Below are 21,770 nucleotides of genomic sequence, written 5' to 3' on the forward strand. Positions count from 1 at the left end.
AGATTTTGTCAAGACTAAGGAAACCAGGAATTGCTACTCAAAAATATAAAAAAATGAAATCGGCAAGTTTAAATTTTCACGACTCAGCCTCAACAGCGTTGATAGATGACTATCGTAAAACGCTTCTAGCTATTATTAACTGTCAAAAATCGGGATTCAGACGGAAATCGGTGGTATTAATACTGGTTAAAATTAAACAATTTATTGTCTTGATAATGCGTACGTACGTGCTTCGCATTGCTGGACAAGTATAAATAAATCCTTTTTAAGAAAGAAGTGCGAAACCATGTTTTAACCTTGTGTTTATCTCTTCGACACTCCAAACTCTTGGCTCCTGTGAAGATCTTCTAAAATTTCTTTTAAAATGTTCTTTAAAACTTCGGTAAAAAGAAGAAGTATTGAAAAAGTTTTGGCAGATTAATTTCGCTCTATGTCGAGCCTCTTCAATGCCAAGTGATTGTGGTTTAAGGTTTTGTTTTGGCTTTGCTTTAGATGATATAGACTGTGCTAGTGACCTCACTTTCTGGAAAACAGCTACTCTAGGATAGGAGCGATTCGGGGAGTTTGCTCTAGTATAGGGTAGCGAAATCCAGCTGAAACTAGCTCTGGTATAGGCTAAGGGTTCCAGGATCCCAGCGGGGTTGTCTGCCATCTTTGTCTCTGCATTGTGTTGTTGTTTGACGGGAAACGTCGCTCATCTATTCTGGCACTGGGTAACGCGTTCTCGTTCGATCCAGTCCTTTCGGCAGAATAACGAAGGCGGATTGGATACGAAAAAAAAAAGTGATTGGAGTCATATGACGCACCAAAGGTGTCCAAGCTGTCATTTAATCCAAAATTGCGTGACATTAACCTAACGCTCCTACTAAAAACAAACTACAGTAATGCATTTTAAAATATGATTTTTGAGCTGATTTCGACAGATCAGGCGATGAGAGGATCAACAACAAGAGACGCAATTAATATTTCTTTGCATTTTTTCAGTTTATCCTTTTTTTGAGTTGACGTTTTAAATCAAATACAGAAGTATGACGTAAGGGGGATTTTTAAGCGGAGTGTCACATGCTTTGCTCGCATATAAATGAGAAAAGAAAATCGTTACTTCACTTCAGTCAAGATTCTAAGATTTCCCGGGAAGCATGCACCGCTTTGGCTTAATACGATGGATACTTTTTATCTACGCTCCGTTAACTTCAGGCCTAGTTTATCATTGCAATTTTCAAGGTTCGTCGCACGAATCACTACAAGCCGTACCAACACACTCCTTCACTCAGCAGCTTCCATCCTCCAGAGGTCATTCTCATTTCTGCACCGTTACAACAGACAAGAGCTACAGTTTTCTTCGACTCAAAGTCAGAGCTTTTGGACAACCAAACGGTAAGAGAGCATTGAAAATTACGATTTACTGTAACAACATTTAGCGCTACAATTGTATTGCGAAAAAATTTCGAAAAACGTCGATCTGTTCAGGGAATATACACAGAGTTCACGTACGATCTCTGGAGTAGAGTATGTTACGTATGTTTATCATAGTAATAGTTAAAAAATGTCTCACGATCATATTGCAATATACACAAATCGGTAAAGACAAAAGTTGGAAACTTGCAAAATCGTGATCAAGTTGAAAACAACGTAAAACTTCCGCTTTCACTCTCAAGAGTGTGCGTTACAGGTCACGGTCGATCACGTTGAACATGCATATTGCACGTAAAACTTTAATTTTTTTTTATGTTTACATTAGTTGTCGTTGTCATTGTTTACTAGGCCATCTTAGCAGGTTAGCAAAGATTAAAAAGAAATTGGATAGTTTTGGTAAAAACGACAGCGCCTTACAGGGTAGAATTGCTCGAAGCCCACTTTAATAAATTGGTCAGTATCATGCTCAATCTCGTCCCCAGAGACCACTTTTCTTTTGGTCAGCACCAAGACCACGGACACAAATTAAATTAGAAGTGGCCAGAGTCCGTGTTCTTGGTGCTGACTAAAAAAAAAAGCGGACTCTGGGGAAGAGATAGACTGCTCGCAGTACCTTCTGAGTTAGTCGAACCACCCGCTTTGGTCACGCAAGCGAGCCGAGGGGACAATGGTGATTGAGCAAATCTTTGCTCAATCACCATTCTCCCCTACGTGTGTAAGCCTCGCACAAAACGAGAGCGCACAAAACGTCCCTTAGACTAACATTGTTTTCTTAGGCCTAATGTTAGCATTAGTAAAGTGTTGGGTTGTTTCAGCTTTGGTGAAACAGTGACCTGCAGCTCGAACCAGCGACCTGCAGTTTACACCCTCCATTCGGTACGATTACTTAGCACGGCAGTAGCACGACTTGGTTTCGAACGGCGCACTATTGTTGCACCGAACTCAATTCATAAATTAATTATATGTATTTTGTATTATTTGCATACTATTGATCACTATTGCGCTGGATGGATGGTTTGCTTGGTCTTTTGAATTTGGCGCGACTGTACTAGGTTCCGGGATTAGGTTCGACGTTTGAAAGCACTGTCGTGAGATCGTCGTACCACAGCCGAGCCAAATTCATTTGAGTTCGGCACGGCAGTAGCACGACGTTAGGAACAGGCTTAACTCAGAAGGGACTGCGAGCAGTCTGGGGATGAGATTGTATCATGCCGTGATGAAACCAATCGCTGTAGATACTAGGCCATAGAGTACAGCGATAGCGGGAAAGGAGAAGATGACAATGATCTTGACGATGACGATGAAAATGAGGATGATAACTATGATGATATCATTGGGGGAGAGAAACGACCGCCGGAAATACGTCTGCGTTCGCAGGCTAAGCGTCGAGCAACCCGGGCCAGAAAATAATTTTGACCAGTGATTGTTTCTTACCTTCAGGTACGGGGTGTATGATTATGCCACAAGTTCCCCAGGCTTTTTAAGAGGATTTGCTGGGAGAAAATATACAATATTCTGTTTTTAAAATTAGCACGCGCTTTAGGAATTTGAAAGCCTGACCGTATTCTCTTTCAAACACTGTGATTTCCGTCACGTTTGCTTGTCGCATGTTTCCCAGTTGTAACATAAAAACCGTTGACAACGTAACCTATGCCCATGACTAGGAGCGAATAACTCCTATACTGTCAAGGTATTTTTACAGACCGATCTATTTTTATACTACCTTCGGTTTTCCGCCAAAAAAACAAACAAAAAAAAAAAACAGAGGCAGTTCCGGTTGGAAGTCGCTATGAAGTCAAGTTAGCTTCTTGTGATTGGTCATCGGGCTCCTGTGAGAGTATCATTCACGACAAGTTCAAACTAAAAAGAAATTGGTTTGCATGTGAAAACGCTGTGACGTGAATATATGGCTGTTGTTCGCCCCTAGTCAAGAGCTCCTGACATGACTTATCAGGGAATTTAACACGACAACACTGATTCTGAAGTCCTAAATGCCAAGTACCTATTTACAACAACGTGTACGTTGGGCCGACAAATTTTTTTTCTGGTTTACTTTAGGAGTCACATGTTTCATTAATCAAGAATGGGGGCTAGATGTAATGTTCCGAGACAATGCACGAATAAAAGTGCTGGTCTTTCTACCCTAAAGTCTTCTTCAACTAATCATTGATTTTGCTCCTTTATTGCTTTTTTCCAGGTTCTCTTCATATCTCCATATTTGATTCGCACGATGCCTCCATAGGTCATCTGGATATATCTGCCAATGGACCAGGAACTGCAATAACCTTGTGCCCTCAAACTTCTGGGCGAAAGTATTTTATGCTGTTTACGGGAACAACGAATCTGCGTTACAGCGCTGAAATATCTGACAACATAACTGCGATTACACTTAATGCACCAGTGACTTTCAATGCCACGGAAACACCTACACTATTTAAATTTAATCAAACTAGTAGTGTGTCCAAGAGGCAACTTGACATTACCGTGTTGTCGAGCTCAACTTCTTTAGCCTACTTAAAAGTGTCAAATGTCTGCGAACAAGCGGCAACCACGAAATATCTGGACTACACGGGGTCTTCCCTTCGGCTTACATTTAATAAAAAGGGAAGGATAACTCTGTCAAAGGCTTCAAGGCCAGCCCTAACAACCACGGGCTTCAGATATATTGGTGTGGCATTAAAAAATCCTAGTAGTCCAGCTCTTTCAAAGACCGTGAAGTTAACACTAGAGAGTTCCTTTGATTATGATTACGCAAAACCACTCTGTTTTCTGACCTTTTTATCGTTCTTTGGTGGAATTCTGGTTTTTCTGTGGGCCTTGTTGTGCTTTAGGGACCCGTATATAATGCTACAAGGAAATAACCCCATCGATTCAGACAGCTTAAGTTCCCTTACGGCGTCGTCTGCCTCTTCACGTTTCAAAGATAATCTAAAAAGCTTTTTTTCATGTTGTTGGCGAGGGAGTGAAGCTGGCAGACCGGATGAATTACAGCCGCTGGTACGTGGAGTTCAACAAAGGAAGCCTATAACGTGGAAGGAGCTCTATGAAGCTATGAAAATGGTTTTGATAGGACACTGGTTTACGCGAGGGCCAAAGACGTTTTCCTATACAACATGCATCGTCGGCTTCGTTCTGTTGGTTGGCGCGTTCCAGTTTGTCTTTGAGGACTGGAAGCTGATGATCTCTGACGGTGATCGAGACAGGTGTTATTACAACGATTTTTGTTACAGAGTCTCTGGCTACAACATTCCGTTCAACCTCATGATAAGCAACCTTGCGTACATGATCCACGGGCTAATTCTGGCATGGTCTGTGTGGGTTATGGAAGCCGAATTGTTGGCGTGGTGCCACAGACTTGCTGGCAACAGAAGATCAAGATCTCGATTACCCGAAGGTGAAGATGAACTCCCAAATCATTGCATTAAATGCCCTTGCATCGACGCTCATTTAGCCAACATGTCTGTGCCACATTTCCAACCGAACGGCAATGAAGCCGTACTATTGTACGCCGAAGCGCATAAACGAAAATACACTTTCTCCATTGGGTACGCTTTTGCCTGGGCATTCATATTCGAAGGCTGTTTTTCCATGTTGTACCATTTTTGCCCAACGAAGTTAACATTCCAATTTGATACCGCATTTATGTTCGTTATCGCGGGATTAATTGTGCTCTCGCTCTACAATGGGACGAGTTATAAGGAATGCGCCATACATGGCAAAACACTGCAGCCGGTTGAATCCAATAACTTTTTCCTTTTCTTCATTGTTCCTTTGTACGTTTTCAATTACTTTGGCTCTCTATACTATTCAGATAGCCACAGCTTGGGTTTGGCGATGAAAATTTTGTTGATCGTTTGTCTTGTGGCATACTTCTTGATAACATTTTCATGGGCGGGAAAGAAACTGTTTTTCAATGTGTCGAGTTACAGAGATTTAACAAACTTCGACACTTTAATCAAAATTATTTTCTTCATCATTGCATTGTCGGCTGTCGCTATCGTCCTACCAGCTTTGGAGAAAAGAGATTTCCCGAACTTATTTTTATTCAGTTGTATTTTCACTTCTTTGCTGTCCATTTCGGGCAAAGTCATCGTTCGGTTTTGGAGAAGCGAGCGATCTCATTGGACAATACGAAAAGTTGTGTTTCGCATTTTCCAAGGTTCATATGTTCTCGTCACGCTTGGTGTCATGGGTACAGCTGTGTGGGTTTTCTCCGCCAAGCCAACCACGAATAAAGTGGAAACTCCCGCGGAATCACGAGACCTCAACCAAGATTGCGCTCTTTTGGAATTTTTCGATTATCATGATTTGTGGCATATTATGTCGTCATTTGCTCTGCTCATGGGATCCTATCTGGTCTTGTATATCAGCGAATGATTGTTGATGATGATGATGGCGACAGCGATAGCGGGAAAGGAGAAGATGACAATGATATTGACGATGACGATGAAAATGAGGATGATAACTATGATGATATCATTGAGCGTGTAAAGAGTAGCAGTGTTACTTGCCAATGAGCGAAAATTCAAATTTTGGTTTTTGTCAAGAGGCAAACAAAACCTAATTATCCTGTTTAAAGTTATCAAAATTAAAGAAGCCTAAAACAATCCAATCTGAGAGAAAGTCACCCTGCGAGCAGAGCCTCTTTTATCTCTTTCCTTCATACAAAGCATATGTACCGTAAGAAAAGGCTCTGCTAGCAGGGTTAGAGAAATTCGTCAATTGAATGATCTTGTTTCTGCAGGAAGAGTCATTCCATGTAATCGTTTCACCAAATCTTCAGGAGAAGTAGCATGAAGTCTAAATTCAGCAGTAAATTCTGTACACAAATCAAAATTATTAATTTGACCCCGTAGGAGAACGTAACGACAAATAGCCTTAAACAGACAAAGACATATCTCTTTTGAGTTTTAGTATGTGTTCACAGAAATTTTTTTGGAGTGTTTGCTGACTATTTTTAGTCTTACCAGCAGCATCCAAGCACATGGCATTGCTTGCCAGTAAAATGCTCAGATAAATGAATTTGCTTTCAACTGCGGGAAAAAAAATAAATCCTATCAGCAGCTCCGAGTCCTCAATTGGGGCGAAGAAGTTAATTTGTGCCGGTCAGTTATTTACCCGGTTTGTTCTTGGAAAGGTCTATTTTTGCTGAGATAAAAAACCTCTTTTATGTTAAAAAAGTGTGATTTGTTTCCATCATGATTCTTTTCGTCGAGAGTAAGCTTTAGATTCTTTGTGATAAACGATTTTATCGTTCCAATAGCGAATGCGACATGCGTTGAGTTCAAAGTCATTTAAAGATATACATGCAGTTGCGTTTAGTAAAATTGAAGTCCGTTTGTTATGGTTAAGTGTTATCCTAACAGTGACTTGTTTGTTTTCATTTAAATCGAGAAGCAAATAAATGTAACGATTTCTTGTTAAGACTCCTAATGCGCACGCACCCAATGGAAGTTAAAAACTGATTTATGACGCAAATGGGTCTTAGAACACTTTCATCACGAAATTACTTGTAGTTTTAATATTTTCGCAGTGCATTAGATTTCATACCCTCTACCTTTTCGTGGCGGTTGCATAAGTTACTGTAAAGGATGGGTTCATTCGACCGGTCTTTGGCTTCAATAATATTCAATAAAACTATCTCGGTAATAGATCTTGTCTCATTGATTTTCCCTGTCGTGCGTGTCGGAATTCGACTTTCTGCTTGCATTTGATTGCGTCGTGTTTTAGTTCTTCCAGTTTCCATACACCTTATTCCAAACTGGCCGCCATTTTAGTATTCTTTTGCTTGATTGCAAATTGGCCCATTTGGCCTCGCTCAAGGTTAAATATTCTTTTGAATTCTACGTTTAAAAGCGAGGCCAAATGGGCCAATTTGTACGGAATTAAAAGAATACTAAAATAGCGACCATTTTGGAATAAGGTGTATGTGTTCAAGTACATATGGAAGTTGGAAGAAAAAATACCAATGAGAATTCAGAATAAAGTAGAATCCACTCTTTTCTTCTCGGTTCTGAATTCTCATTTTTGCTCTGCGCGAGGTCGCCACTGACGTTCTCGTTCTGTTGCTAAATAAGCCTCCTGATAAGCCTACTCTGTAATTGGCCCCACGCTCTGTTAATGACCCCCACCATCCTGGGAAAACTCAAATAAAATCAAATAAAGACGGTTAAGCTAGTTGCTTGGCAACGGGGCAAAGGACATCCTTGGCAGCATTCGAACCAACGACGACCGTAACTTCAGTCGGATGCTTTCGCCAGTTACCTAGTAACTCAGTACAGCTTATTAGGTTGATTTAGCAACAGAACGGGAACATCAGTTGACGACAGCATGCACAGAAAAATGTCCATATTAGGTCAGATTAGTGTAGAATCCAGACTATCCGTGCATACGAAACCCGCGCCCACAGTGCGCTTGGCAGTCACAACTGAGCTATCCTGTCAATCCTTTGCCCTTTCACCAGAAACGGTGAATTTCTGTGCGTAAACAACGTTGTTGTCAATCTTTCCTGTCGAAAGGACGCCATCAAAGTCTTTTCTTCGCGAAGATAACACAAACAAATACATCATCAAAAGAGTTTTGACGTCTTCTTACACTTTATTCGAAAATACTAGTCTGAATTCATCTTAAAATAGTTAGAAAAAAACAAATAACAGCCAAAACACAACAGCTGACGTTCTAATCGCCGCTCGCTGGCAACCCAGTTTTGAAGCTAAAGGTTGTTGACAAAAAAGTGGCCCTTTAATTGGGAACAATTGACGTGACGTCAGATAGCACAGTTTTTCCCGCTCGCTGAATTCTGATTGGTCAATTCAAATTTCAGTACCTCTCGCCGTGTTGCCGTGTGCACGGATTCCTAGCGCTCTCCCGTCGTCAACTGAGGTTCCTGTTCTGTTACTAAATCAACCTACTATCTTTTCCACTGGTACGTTACACCGTTTTACCATTAATAGTTGCATTTGAAAATTAAATCACGTTGACAAAATTTAGCTCTATCGAGTTCCTAATCTTACCTCTTCTGAAAGAAATATGTATTTGAAATATGGGTTATAGACAAAGATTGAAGTGATCCTCGACCTAATTTGGATGATTTACATGTAAGCAATTGTCTGTTATAGCTATAGACGCCGGAAAGTTTTAGGCGTCTTCAAAGGAAAAACCTTAAATAACAATGACCACAACCAGGTTTTCTGAGCCCGCGAGACTGAGCACCCCCAGCAAACCATTGTTTTAACGAAAACCGCTGGTCAGCAACCTTGGTTCTGGTCATTGCTGTCTAAGGTCTTCCGCTGTAAAGGGGGGTTCGAACCCAAGGACCTCTGCGATGCCAATGGAATGCTCTACCAACTGAGCTATGAAGCCACTCAGTCTCTTTTTTTTTCTTTCATCCCTCTCTTTCCTCTTTTTCTCTTCCCTTCACTCCTAACCTCGATCTCTTTCTTTTTTCTACTTCTCCCCCCTTCCATCTCTATACTATATACTATCCCTGATCAGCTCTTTTTTTTTTTTCACGACACCCCATCCCATCAAGAGAGGATAAGGTAACAGAATGGATCCCCCATAAATGGGCCTCTTTCAATGATATTTTTTTTAAAATCTAATTTTAGCTACCCAGCTATTTCTTGAGAAGCACCTGATTGGCCAGTTGTAATGACGGAATAAAATTTTAAATATGAGCAGCATTGGGAACGAAAACTTAAAATAGCTTTGCGAAACTAAAAATAGATTTTTAAAAACTATGATGGGCATGGGCACTTGCTTTCTTACCTCCTACTCTCTTGATCCCATATATTCCTAAACTTGAAACTCGGGGCAGCTTTTGTTTTGGGATCACTTGTGGAGGGGTTCGAAAATCGTTTTGTTCTCAATGTAGTATCTTGCAAACATGACCACGCGATTTGTTTAAGAGTACACTCTTAAACGCCAGTGATTGCAAAGTAAATTCGTCAACTTGTCTTGAAATCTCAATATGGTGGGTTTGTGGAATTACTTGTTAAGAAATAACGCTCTGTGGGTCTACCACTATCGTCACTCGACTTCGTGTACTTTTTAGGCGTCCAAAAAGACGCGATTGACCTTGAAAACCATCTTAATCTAAAAATTAAGGGGGCAAACCATCTACAGCTATCAACAAAAATGGTCAATGCAATATGGTGCTATCGTAAATTCTAAATCGAGCAACGAAGAATCACCGCCGTAAACGTTCATTTCATGTCCATTTTCACCTCATGGCTTGGTATAACTTTAGGTATCCCAAGTAATTATATAACTTGCTCACATCTCACCAAGACTAACTTTATCCTACAAAGAACAGGGTTCTATCTAGGGTATTTGAGGGGTAGAAGGTTCCCCCCCCCCCCCCCCCCACCAAATTATTTCATCATTACAGTATATAAGTAACTATATCGGAAAAATCTTCCAGACGCGACAAGGTCAGCGCACATGAAGTATGTATTCCCTCTCGAGGGACACTATATGACAAGGAACATGGAGCATTACAAACTGCTGGCCTTACAGCAGGATGGGTTATTGTACTGTACATTCTGCTTATGGGTTAAATACATTAGGGACAGCATGGAAAACTTTGTCACCAGAAAACCACGGAAAGGAAACGCTGACGTACACACATCATCAGAATATGATTTTGATTTGTGCAGTGCAACCACCAGAAAAGGTTGGCACAACATCGACTAGCACAAGTCAACCAAGAAATAAATGTAATAAAATACCAATGTAATATTTCTCAAAATTGTGTCTCAAAATGAACCAGAATCACAGTGCATATTCATTTAAAAATATTCATGGGGGTGGGGGGGAGGGGGTGGGCATGCCCCCGGACCCCCCCAGGAAGCTCGTGGCCATTGGCCACTCGGGACTTCTCCTCCAAACGATAAATCCTAGAGAGAACCCTGAAAACGTATGCGTCCTTGTGACTTCTGTTTCCAAATAAGAATGATTGTGGAGTAGGCATGGAATGCAATCTGTTCCCTTAAGCTGGTCGTTTTTGCCAGCAATTTTCAACATGTTCAACTACTACTGGCTATCTTGGTCACACAAAATCGTTTTAAGGAGCCTCTATATTAAGTTATGAGACGAGTGATCGACTTTTTAAAATACTTTATTAACAACAAAATACAAAGTCACAATGAACCTTTCTAAAGGTTCTATTAACGTTAGTTTCTTTTTTTTCTTTATTTTTTCTTCATTTTCAATTTTTTTTTTCTTTTTCTTTTTTTAATTTTTTTTTATTCTTTTTCTTTTTCAAATTTTTTTTCTGCTTTTCTTTTTTAAATTTTTTTTTATTCTTTTTCTTTTTTTATGAGTAAACTAATGAAAGATATATTACATTAAGGGCCGAGTTGTGGCCGACTTCAGACGAAACGACTGCAATGTTTTAACGTTCTACAGATACATTACGACAAACAAACATTTCAACTCTAACTCTGACGCACTTAAGGCCAATCACTAATGGCGCATTCATCATGTGGCCAATCACGCATGCGCCAAGCTTACTACCTGTGCACATCCTTGCAGAGCCATGAATGTCGGGTTCGTCCTTACGATTATAAGGAGTCATAACCATGGCCAAGCCAAGTCTATGCAATAAGCAGTTTTAAGCACAACGCTTGGAAATGCATGTGGAAAAGACCTAGTGGCGCTAAAATCTCTGATGTTAAAACCCTCACTTTGTCTCTCAAGTAATGTTTCACTTGCGAACACCACTGACCACTACCACTAACCCATGCAATAGTAGTCGCCTTAACCATGTACACAGCCTTCAACCAGAGCAAATCCTTGGGAAGCCACGGAAAGTGCTTTCGTCCTTTTACGGAGTCATAATCATGGCTTACCCAAGTCAATGCACAGTGCAGCTGTAAAGCACAAGACCTCGACAGCAGCTGTGGGGCCTTGCATAGGCATGTAAGGAAATGCATGGATCTGTGAAGTGATCAAGGCAATGTTCGCAGTATAAACAATACTTTTGTTCCGCCGGTAAGCTGGAAAGCTTTTCATCTTCCTTACCTTTAATAGTCGCAGTTAAAGTGCGATAGAGCAAGTTCAATTACTAACACTGTACTATATTATTATACAGAGAAAAATGGAAAATTTAGCCAGGCGGCATTTCAATGCTGCATTCTTCCTTTCCAGGTTAGAAGTAGAAGCGTTCAATACCTAGCCTTGGTGAAATTATTAAGCTTTAACCAACTCACTAACTTACTGAGAAATTTGTTTTGTTTTGATAAGTTGCGCATTCTCTGTAAGTCCATTAGACTAATTTCTGCCGATCAGATCTAAAATTTCGACCAGTGTACGATTCTCCATTTGTTGTACGTTTCTGTAGCGTAAAACATTTTAATAGGATGGAAGCGTAATGGATCAAAAAGAGGAGGGACATTCTGTGACATTGACATGGTGGCAAAAACTAACAATTTAACAAATAGCTGTTATGACAGTTGAGCCCACGTCTCAGCGGTGTTAGTTTCAGAGGGCGTTTCGGGTACAAGCATTTCTTATCGAAGAACCATGTTATTTCTTAATTCTTGACTATTTTCTCCGCTTTTTTTTCCGAGTAATTTGAGGTTTGTCTGGCCTAATTTTATCATGAAAAGTATGGCAAGGCACTGTATAGCATATGGATGTGCTAGTAAAAAGACCACGCAGACGTATGTGATAACACAACGTTTTCAATCAAAGAGTACCTTGGTCGAGTACCTTAGCTAATATACAAGATGGCGGACTAGAGCGGGAAAAGACATCAACACTAGTTCCAGTCCTTTGTCCGAGCATATTATGACAGTGCTAACCGAAGTCACAACCCCAAATGTGCGAAACTATCAAGGGCAGCTTCCATTCAACAACTGCAGTTTATCTTCTTCTGAGAAAAACGTAAATTCTGGATAAGAACTGATTATTTATTTCGTATTTCGCGCTCTAAATCTCTCACTCTTCGCTACTGCCGGTTTTCACTGTCACACCATCATCAAAACCATTCAATAAATAAAGTCAAGAATCAAAGAAGATAAAAGGAGATGAATATTCAAACAGTCTCGCAAAGGTTCAGATCTGTGCGATGTTTCGTGCAGGAGATACTCGAAGAAATGTTTTACTCAAATTAATAAGGCTTTGTATGGAGACACCATGTTTGTGTCCCAAAAATGGCGGCCGGAAGCTAACAACATTTGTCGTCACGTTTTGCTATAAACAGCCAGTAGTCATCTTTTGAGGGCTCATAAACATCTATATGAGTAATTATTCTTATACAAGGACTGTTCAGATTGCAAAATCTCAGCGGATAAGTCACTTTTTTAACCTACGTGATAGCATTCTCGACCACACTTTTAATATTGTGTCACGCAAAAACTCAGAAATTCAACCTTGCTTTATCACAAGACGAAAAACTCTAACAAACTGAAAATTTGTGAAAAGATAAGTCTTCAGATATTCTAATAACTAACTAAACTAAAATCTCAAAAGGATTGATAATTCCTTATTTTTTTAGTTTTGATGACGTCACGTGAAAACCAACAATATCTGATCGAATTTTAACCCAAAAGCCTCGCTTCCGCGCGCTCTGAAACGAACACCGCTGAAACGTGGGCTCAACTGTAATAACACCGGGTTTAGCACTGAATTGCGGTCTAAACACTTTTTCTAAAACGGGTATTAGTTACTGTGATAATTTTCCTATTCAAACACTTTAAAGAATTATACGATTGAGTTATTCTAATTGTCATCAATCAAGTTAATTAGTATAATGCGAATCTTCCTGGATCGATTCGTTTGCTCTTTCTCTCGCTGTTATTCTTAATTTCCAATTGGTCTTCGCACTCCTCTTTGCGGTGAACGTAGGAAGAAAAAGATGATTTATGACTTCAAGAAAACTGTATACTTTTTCGTGAATGTACCTCACAAACCTGAAATTTGACCAATCCGGTCCTCTTGATCAGTGCAAGAGGTGCATTGCAAAAATCAGTGAAATCATTGTATGAAAAATGCATTTCTGTTCAATCGCATTTTTTTTCTTGCTGATGCTGTGTGGACCATGTGAAGATTCTTTTGAGAATGCAAAAAAAAAAAAAATTTGCACACTTTAAAGTAAATTCATTTTGTTCAACTTGATGTCAAAGCAAAAGGTCTTTTTGAGCCCAATCGACAGCCGGAAACACGTTTGCATATGCGGGGTTAAATCCACAAGGAACCCAAAGTCCAGCTGGCATAGTTCTCAGAGAAGTTACGAATTGCGGCGCATATAGGCGGGCATTGCAGACTTTTATACTTTGAACTTGAAAAAGTTGAAAGCAACATTACGATGCCGACTGGCTAAGTTTTCCCTTTTTCTCTTTGCAGTCGCTTAGAATAAATCGGCCTAAGATAATAAAACAACAGTGGCCACTTTGTAAAAGTTCTTCTCTCGCCTCTCCTTTTTGACTTCCCTTGTAGGAAATTCCGACTCTTGTAAATTTTCTATTTCTTCAATGTAGGATGAGCTGAGTCCAAGTGCCTGTAATGCTTCCTTGGCGCGCTTGATGAACTGGTAAAATGTTGCCCTGTCCATTTTAGAACTGCCTGGGTGATAAACCGAATTTCTCAGACGGCGAATTTGGTCAATCGCGAGAGCGAAGGTTTCGGCCTTGTTTCCGGATGGGCTTACTACTGAAGAGTGAAAACATTCGCGGGGTAGACGTCGTGGCTTTACATATAAATCGTTGAGAGTCTTGGGATGGCCGGTGCTGTCTGGCAAAGCAAACGATGTGGCAAAAATGGTCGCATTTGCCAAGTTGATGCAATCCCATTCCAAATACGACTTCTCCGTGGGAACTTTAGTTGAGCCACCTTCTTTCGCCAGAAACGACTTTCTCACAATCTCTGAATCATCCCAAAGTTCACCAGGCCCAAATTTGTTGTCCCACATGGACTTGAAGGTCTGACGTAAGGCCCCAGCCAACTCATCATTCACAATGATAATGACCTTAGACAAGTTTACTTGTTCATCTTTAATTTCCACAACCATCTCCCTGAAAGGCAGAGGCCCGGCAACCTTCCAACTTGGAAAGCAGGGCCCTTACGGCCCGCTTTGTTCAGGACAACCTGCTAAAATAATCGAACATCGAATGCATAGGTAAGTGAAAAAAGGCGGGGAGAAATTTCCCCAATCCCATTGCAGTTTTGACGCTCGTTTCGCAGCTAGGCCATTCCTGATAGCGCAAGGAGAAATCGCAAAGTAGTTCAAAAATGGCAAAAGGAAATGCCCAAATAGTGCTGGAAATTTAGAAATATTGCTTGAAAGTTGCTAAAATTTTGAAGATTTTCGAGAGTATTCTAATTTTTTACCCAAGAATCGGCAAATGACATGTTTTCAAATTGCTTGACATCAAATAAGGCTCTTTTCAACAGTGTAGGTTTATCCGTGTTCAATTATTCAATTTCAAGATGATAGAATGAAAGAGTCTCTGTTTGCCGAAAACTGTTCTTGAAGACAAAATGTTGCTTTACGTCAGCTCAAAATACGAAGAAAGAGCACAAATTTTGTCCAAAAACTGAAATGATGCTCAAGAGTGCCCGAAATCTAAACTAGTGCTGCAAAATAAAAATAAAAAGTGCCCATTGCAAACTGACTTTTTTTTGTAGACAGCACCGTTAATCCATCCATTTGTATTGCTGTGAACAGACTGGACAATTTGTTTGCAATCGCATTATTTTACATTCTTGACTTTTGTACGCCTTTCAGGCCTATTTTCTGACACTCCTTCACTTGATGACAAAATCGGTAGTGCACTGTAAGTGTACAGGGCATTAACAATTGAAAGCAAGGTGACAGACTTGCGGTCTGGCCCGGGTGATTTGGCTGAGTACATGCGTAAGATACTAGGCAGACCGAGGGGTTAGTGTTCATTGTTCTAATTGTTTCTATAGTACTCCAAAAACCTGAAAGTCAAGAAATCATATAATAAAACCAATGCATAATGTATTTGTTTTAAAAATTCGCTTAGCAAAATCCTGTGGCCCTGTTTCTCTGCGAATGTTTGTTAAGTTTACGTAGATGCGTGTGCGCTTTGGAATCATGATCATGACATGTCACGCATGAACGGGCTGCTACACGCGAGACCTTAGCATCTGTGTTTTCCCACCCTTGCGTGCCCCTCCTTTTTCGCGCGTGACATCTCGCTATTCCCAGTACCTCGCGATCCTCGAAATGGAGAGGCGGCATACTAGTATTTTCTTCCTCGCTTCTGATAGGATCGAAATGAAAGTGAAACTGGGAAAAACCCCTAGTTTCACAAGCTTTAAAACCAGTCAAAATTTTAGAGCAAATCGTCATGTAAACAGCTGATGAAGTCTACAACTTCACCGCCGGTATTTATATACATAAAATACAAAATAAAATGTAAAATGATCTGGTATAAATAAGACACGAAGTTCACCAAAAGTGGCCTTGAAGGTAATTATATTTATAAACTGATCAAATTAGATTCCAAATATACCATAGCGAACAAATTACTAATTGCTGATCAATGTAGCTTGTTTATATACATAATTTCACTGAAGTATCCTCAGGATTATCATCTGTTAAAATAATCGAGCAATATTGGCGGACAACGAAACACACTGTTCGACTCGTGCATGTCAGTCAACGAAATCAGAATTCCTAATCTGTAAACTTTGATAAAACACACAAATTACCTTGAATTAGTGGAAAGGGCCTTCTTCAAGTGAGTTTTCAATAAATACTCCCTTCGGATTCAATTCCTGCTCGTAGCGAGGAACCTCTGACGAAATTTATTCAGTAGCAATGTGCTATACACAGTACAGTCTTACGTAAATCCACGCTTTGATTGGTTAAAATCATGGATGTTTGACCCCAGTTAACCCGTTTACTATGCTTTTAGGGGAATTTAGATGAACACTGATTTCGATTATAAATATTTTTGTCAATAATCTGTACAACTCAGTTGATTTATTCAATCAATTAAGAAAGATCTAAAAGATGATCATGATTCTAACGCTCTCCGGAAGAAACAGGACGGTTCAAGAAACGTTTCAATCACATCCGAGTTACTTAGCCACGAATTCTAGAACATTCTTGGTGGCTTGCAAAGAGGAACAAAAACGAAAGTAAAAGGACAAGGGGAAAACCCCCCTTATTTATTTACCACATTCCAGCTGCCATCCACGCCAAACCGAATACTGAACTGCTTCAAAAAATGACAAAGCTGTCGCCTTTGACTCTGAAATGCTCATTTTCCCTCGTTATCTAACACCTAACTCAACTCGTTTAGTTTTCAATGTTCTGTAAGTCAATTCAAATTAAATAAATTGTGAAATCCAAACGAAAACTAGGGAAAAACCCCTAATTTATATTCAAAATGCAATTCTAGCTCACATTATTATGACCATAGACCGGTTATGACTAAACAAGTCACAAGATCAAAGACTGGGAAAACCCCTAATTAATAATCACACCCTCGGAGAGCAGGAAAAAGTGGCTCTGGCGCCTTGGAGAAAATACAACGGAAATAAAAAAGATGAAATGTAAATCCAGAATTGGCGTAAAAGAACTTAAACAAGACGATCGCTCATTCTAGAACATTCTTGGTGTTTTGCCAAGTGGAACAAAAACGTATAAGAACAAGGGGAAAACCCCTCCCATGTACATCCGGCTGCTGCATTAGCATACCGATCTCGGGTCCATGACAAAACACTCGATTGTTTCAAAAAACGACAAAGCTATCGCCTTTCACTCTGAAATGCTCACTTTTCCCTCTTTATCTAACACCAAACTCAAACTTGTTTAGTTTTCAGTGTTCTGTAAGTGAATTCAAATTGTGAAATCGAAACGACAACTCGGGAAAAACCCCTAATTCATATTCAAAAGACGATCGCTCAAAGACCTCAAACACTAGGTTCTCGAAATGTTACCTAAATTAAATCGATTACCAGAAGATATTTTAACAATTCCCTAAATGAAAACAATAATTACCTTGAAGTAAATGTATGATGGAGATGCCTTCTTCAAGAGCTTTTTTATTACACACCTCTCGGGTGACACTCTCTCCCTGGCCACAGCCAGGAACCTTTAACGACTGAAATATCATTCAGTTGCAATCGGTATGTAACAAACTGTTTTATCTACACATAATTGATCGCATGATTTGATTGGTTAAAATGCAGGAAACCTTAATTAACCCCTGTTAACCCGGTTACTAAGCCACCAGGAAAAACTGAAGTAAATATTTTGATCGTTAATATTTCATTGAAAAAAGTGCGGTTATGTGTTCTCTTACTTAAATATTTGAAAGAGTTTAGAGAAGTCCAAACGACCAAAGCTTCCAAGTGTTTAAATAACATCAATGCCATTTATCAGTTACAAAATATGCTGGAACATTCTTGTTTTTTTGGAATGTAGAAAATAAAATCGAAAGGAAAGGACATGGGGAAACCCCTCCCATGTATTTACCACATTCAAAGCTCATTGGCATGCAAGTCTATTCATGCCAAAATACTCGACATTCAATCACTCAAAAGCTGTCGCCTTCGACTCTGAAATGCTCAATTTTCCTTCTTTATCTGATATCAAACTCCCTCTCATGCTAACAACATAACATTTTATTGAGTTTGTAGTGTTTTGTAAAAGAATTCAAATTATGAAACGGTAGGATTGAAATGACACCTCGGGAAAAACCCCTAATTCATATACAAAATACAATATTAGCTCACATTTATCATACCTAAACAAACCACAACATAAGAGCCTCAGCAAGATTGGGAAAACCCCGTAATTAATAATCACACCCCCGGACAGCTGGAAAACACGTCTCAGAGCGAAGGAAACGGAAATTATTTCTGTTTGAAAAGGAAAATGTAAAAGACAATTGAAGACAATTTTTTTATTTCCCTGGGTCCCGACATGACTGCATTGTCTCGCTCGTCCAATTACAGTCACGCCTCCTTCGTGTTGACAAACTTCAAAAACACATTTAAATAAATGTGTCAGTCAAGGACCCCAGTTAGGGCTCAGTTTGGTAACACAGGCAGGGCTACAAAGCCGGTTACGAAGTTCAACCGTCCAACATTGCTGGAAAATCCACCCTACGAAAAAAGTTTTTGGTTCCGATCGAGTTTACAAACTACCGCCTGAGGTCGCTCGCAGGTCTACTATTACTTGGTTGGTGGGTTGAAAAAACCCAGGGTATTGCTGCACGCATGCGTAAGGTACTAGCCAGACAGCGGGGTAAGTGTTAGACTGTGTCGTCTTGCTTTTCATTAGGAAGCTAAAGCACACGACGTCTTTGAGTCACGGACGGAAATAGGGATTGGACTTTTCACCTGCAAGGACAGCTGTCTCTCCCAGATTCCATTCCTCTCCAACAGTGAAAAGATACTAGCAATGCGGATGTGGTAGTGTTAAGGCAAGTTAAAAAGGAAAACAGCTCACTTCCCGTAACCGCCTGTGGCTCAAAAACGTCACTTGTTTATGTTCCCAATTGTTTGTACTGTGTGGCATTGCCAAAGAAACCGGTAACTCAAGCAATAAAATAAAATAAATGATTCAAAATTCTCTGCTTTAAAAAACCTGTAGCCTTGCTTTTTACTCTACCAATATTACCAAGTTTTGGCGACCTGCAACCTCCAAACCTGACAAGGAAGTGCGATTTCGAATCATGGTCACGACATGTCACGCATGAACGAGCTGCTACACGCGAGACCCAGGCCGATGTTTTCCCATCCCTCGCGTGTCCCTGCTCTTTCGCGATCCTCGAAATGGAGAAGCGCCATATTTTCTTCCCCGCTTCCGGTACAATTGAAATGAAAGTGGAACGGGGAAAAAAACCCAGTTTCACAAGTTTTAAAACCAGACAAAATTTTAGAGAATATCGTCATGTAAATTTACGACGCCGATAGTGGTGTACAATGATCTGGTGTTAACAAAGACAAGAAGTTGACCAAAACTGAAACAATTTTCGCTTGCTTTACAGACTTTATAACCTGGATGGCTATGAGTGTAAATTGCTGAAATTAGACTTCCAAATAACCGATAGCGAACAGAAACATGGATTACTAATTGCTGATCAATGTTGCTGGTTTGTATACAGAATTTCACTGAAGTATCCTCATGCTGATCAGCTGTTGAAAATGATCGAGCGATATCAGTGGACATCGATACTCGGTTCTACTCGTGCCACTCAACGAAATCAGAATTCCTAAGGTGACAAATAAATTACCTTGAATAAATATAAGTGGAAAGGGGCTACTTCAAGGTAGTTTTCATTAAATACTCCTTTGAGATTCAATTCCTGCCCGTGGCGAGGAACCTCTGGCGATATTTATTCAGTAGCAATGTGCTATATGCACAATCTTACTTAAATCCATGCTATTTGATTGGTTAAAATGAAGGATGTTGGCCCCAGTGAACCCGGTTACTATGCTTTTAGGGAAACATTTCGATTACCGGTATTCTGTCACAACTCAGTTGATTTCTTCAATCGTTTAAAAAGATGCACGATTCTAACGTTTTCTAGAAGGAACGACGCCTCAAGAAACGTTTCAGTCACATCAAGTTACTTAGCAACCTCGTTCCCAGGGTCTCTTTGTGGAGACCCTGGGAACGAGTGGAACAAAAACAAAAGTAAAAGGACAAGGGGAAAACCCCTCCCATGTACATCCGGCTGCTGCATTAGCATACCGATCTCGGGTCCATGACAAAACACTCGATTGTTTCAAAAAACGACAAAGCTATCGCCTTTCACTCTGAAATGCTCACTTTTCCCTCTTTATCTAACACCAAACTCAAACTTGTTTAGTTTTCAGTGTTCTGTAAGTGAATTCAAATTGTGAAATCGAAACGACAACCCGGGAAAAACCCCTAATTCATATTCAAGAATGATGCAATTCTAGCTGACATTATCATGACGAAACAAATCACAAGATCAAAGACAGGGAAAAAACCCTAATCATTAATCATCACATCCTCGCAGAGCAGGAAAAATGACTATGGCGCCTTGGAGCAAATACAACGGAAATAAAAATTACATATGTTTGAAAGAGATAAAATGTAAAACCAGAATTGGCGTAAAAGAACTTAAACAAGACGATTGCTCAAAGACCTCGAACAACAGGTTCTCGAAATGTTATCTAAATCGATTTCCAGTAGAAGATATTTTAACAATTCCCTAAACGAAAAAAACTCATTTACCTTGAAGTAATTGTATGATGTAGATGCCTTCTTCAAGAGCTTTGTTATTAGACACCTCTCGGGTGACACTCTCTCCTTGGCCGCAGCCAGGAACCTTGAACGACTGAAATATATTCAGTTGCAATCGGTATATAACAAACTGTTTATCTACACAAAGTTGATCTCATGATTTGATTGGTTAAAATGCAGGAACCTTAACCTCTGTTAACCAGGTTACTAAGCCAACAGGGAAACTGAAGTAAATATTTTGATCATTAATATTTCATTGCAAGAAGTTCGGCTCTATGTTCTCTTGTTTAACTATTTCAAACAGTTTAGAAAAGTCCAAAGCTCTCTGGAAGAACGTCCAAAGCTTCCAAGCATTTTTTTTAGCAACATCAATGGTATTCGTCAGTTATAAAATATGCTGGAACATTCTTCCTGTTTTGAAATGTTGAGGAAAAAAAACAAGGGGAAAACCCCTAAAATCACTCAAAAGAAAAACCGCAAGGCTGTCGCCTTCGACTCTGAAATGCTCAATTTTCCTTCTTTATTACTAATATCGAACTCCCTCTCCTGTTCACATCGCAGCATTTCATTCAGTTTTCAATGTTCTCCTGAACTCAAGTCAAATTTTCACTGAATTTTTAAATAGCGAATTGGGAACGAGAATTCGGGAAAAACCCCTAATTCAATAGCAGCTCACAAGTCCCTCAGCAAGGTTGGGAAAACCCCTAATTAATAATCACACAGGAAAACACGACTATAGCGCCTTAGAGCAAATGGGACGGAAATAGAAATTATATCTGTTTGAGAGTAATAAAACGTAAAAACCAGAATTGGCATAAAAAGTCCGTTTCTTTGATTGAAGACAGCAGATTATTTTCTGCTGGTAGTAAGTGGCTTTTATTCCCCGAATATTCAGCTGAATGTTAATAGCTATTTTGTTATTTTAATTAATAACAATGAAAAGTCAATATACAGCAAATGCCAAACGCAAACTGATAATGGGTAGACAAAATTTCATCGCTTCTTTCTGAACCAGGAGCACATAGGCCTAAAATTTGTATCTGTGAGTTGACCTTCGCCATGCATATATGACACAAGTTCGATGTTTCACGCACGGTATCTCCGACAATGTATTTCCCATGCAATTTGTTTTTACACACACTGTGCACATTGA

General features: G+C 39.8%; 1 protein-coding gene and 1 long non-coding RNA gene across 2 annotated transcripts; one reads left to right on the top strand and one right to left on the bottom strand.

Moving 5' to 3' along the window:
* Positions 1-1,014: 1,014 nt before the first annotated feature.
* Positions 1,015-7,067, top strand: LOC138027595 (uncharacterized). The gene is made up of 2 exons (XM_068875142.1): positions 1,015-1,377; positions 3,614-7,067. Exons 1-2 carry the CDS (start codon positions 1,140-1,142, stop codon positions 5,791-5,793), a joined length of 2,418 nt encoding a protein of 805 aa, XP_068731243.1. The 5' UTR covers positions 1,015-1,139; the 3' UTR covers positions 5,794-7,067.
* A 3,449-nt stretch (positions 7,068-10,516) lies between these two features.
* On the bottom strand, positions 10,517-20,748 carry LOC138027597 (uncharacterized). Its single transcript, XR_011127483.1, has 2 exons — positions 20,609-20,748; positions 10,517-14,508 (listed from the first exon to the last, which is right to left on the bottom strand). It is a non-coding gene; the product is annotated as an uncharacterized lncRNA (long non-coding RNA).
* Positions 20,749-21,770: the final 1,022 nt, after the last annotated feature.

Source organism: Montipora capricornis, chromosome 12, assembly GCF_036669925.1.
Source record: "Montipora capricornis isolate CH-2021 chromosome 12, ASM3666992v2, whole genome shotgun sequence".
Lineage (NCBI taxonomy): Eukaryota > Metazoa > Cnidaria > Anthozoa > Scleractinia > Acroporidae > Montipora > Montipora capricornis.

Bases quoted from the DNA above. Each gene is read 5' to 3' on its own strand.
- LOC138027595 (XM_068875142.1), top strand. From the start codon at position 1,140: ATGCACCGCTTTGGCTTAATACGATGGATACTTTTTATCTACGCTCCG. The intron at 1,378-3,613 runs GTAAGAGAGCAT...GCTTTTTTCCAG, and splicing joins AGCTTTTGGACAACCAAACG to GTTCTCTTCATATCTCCATA.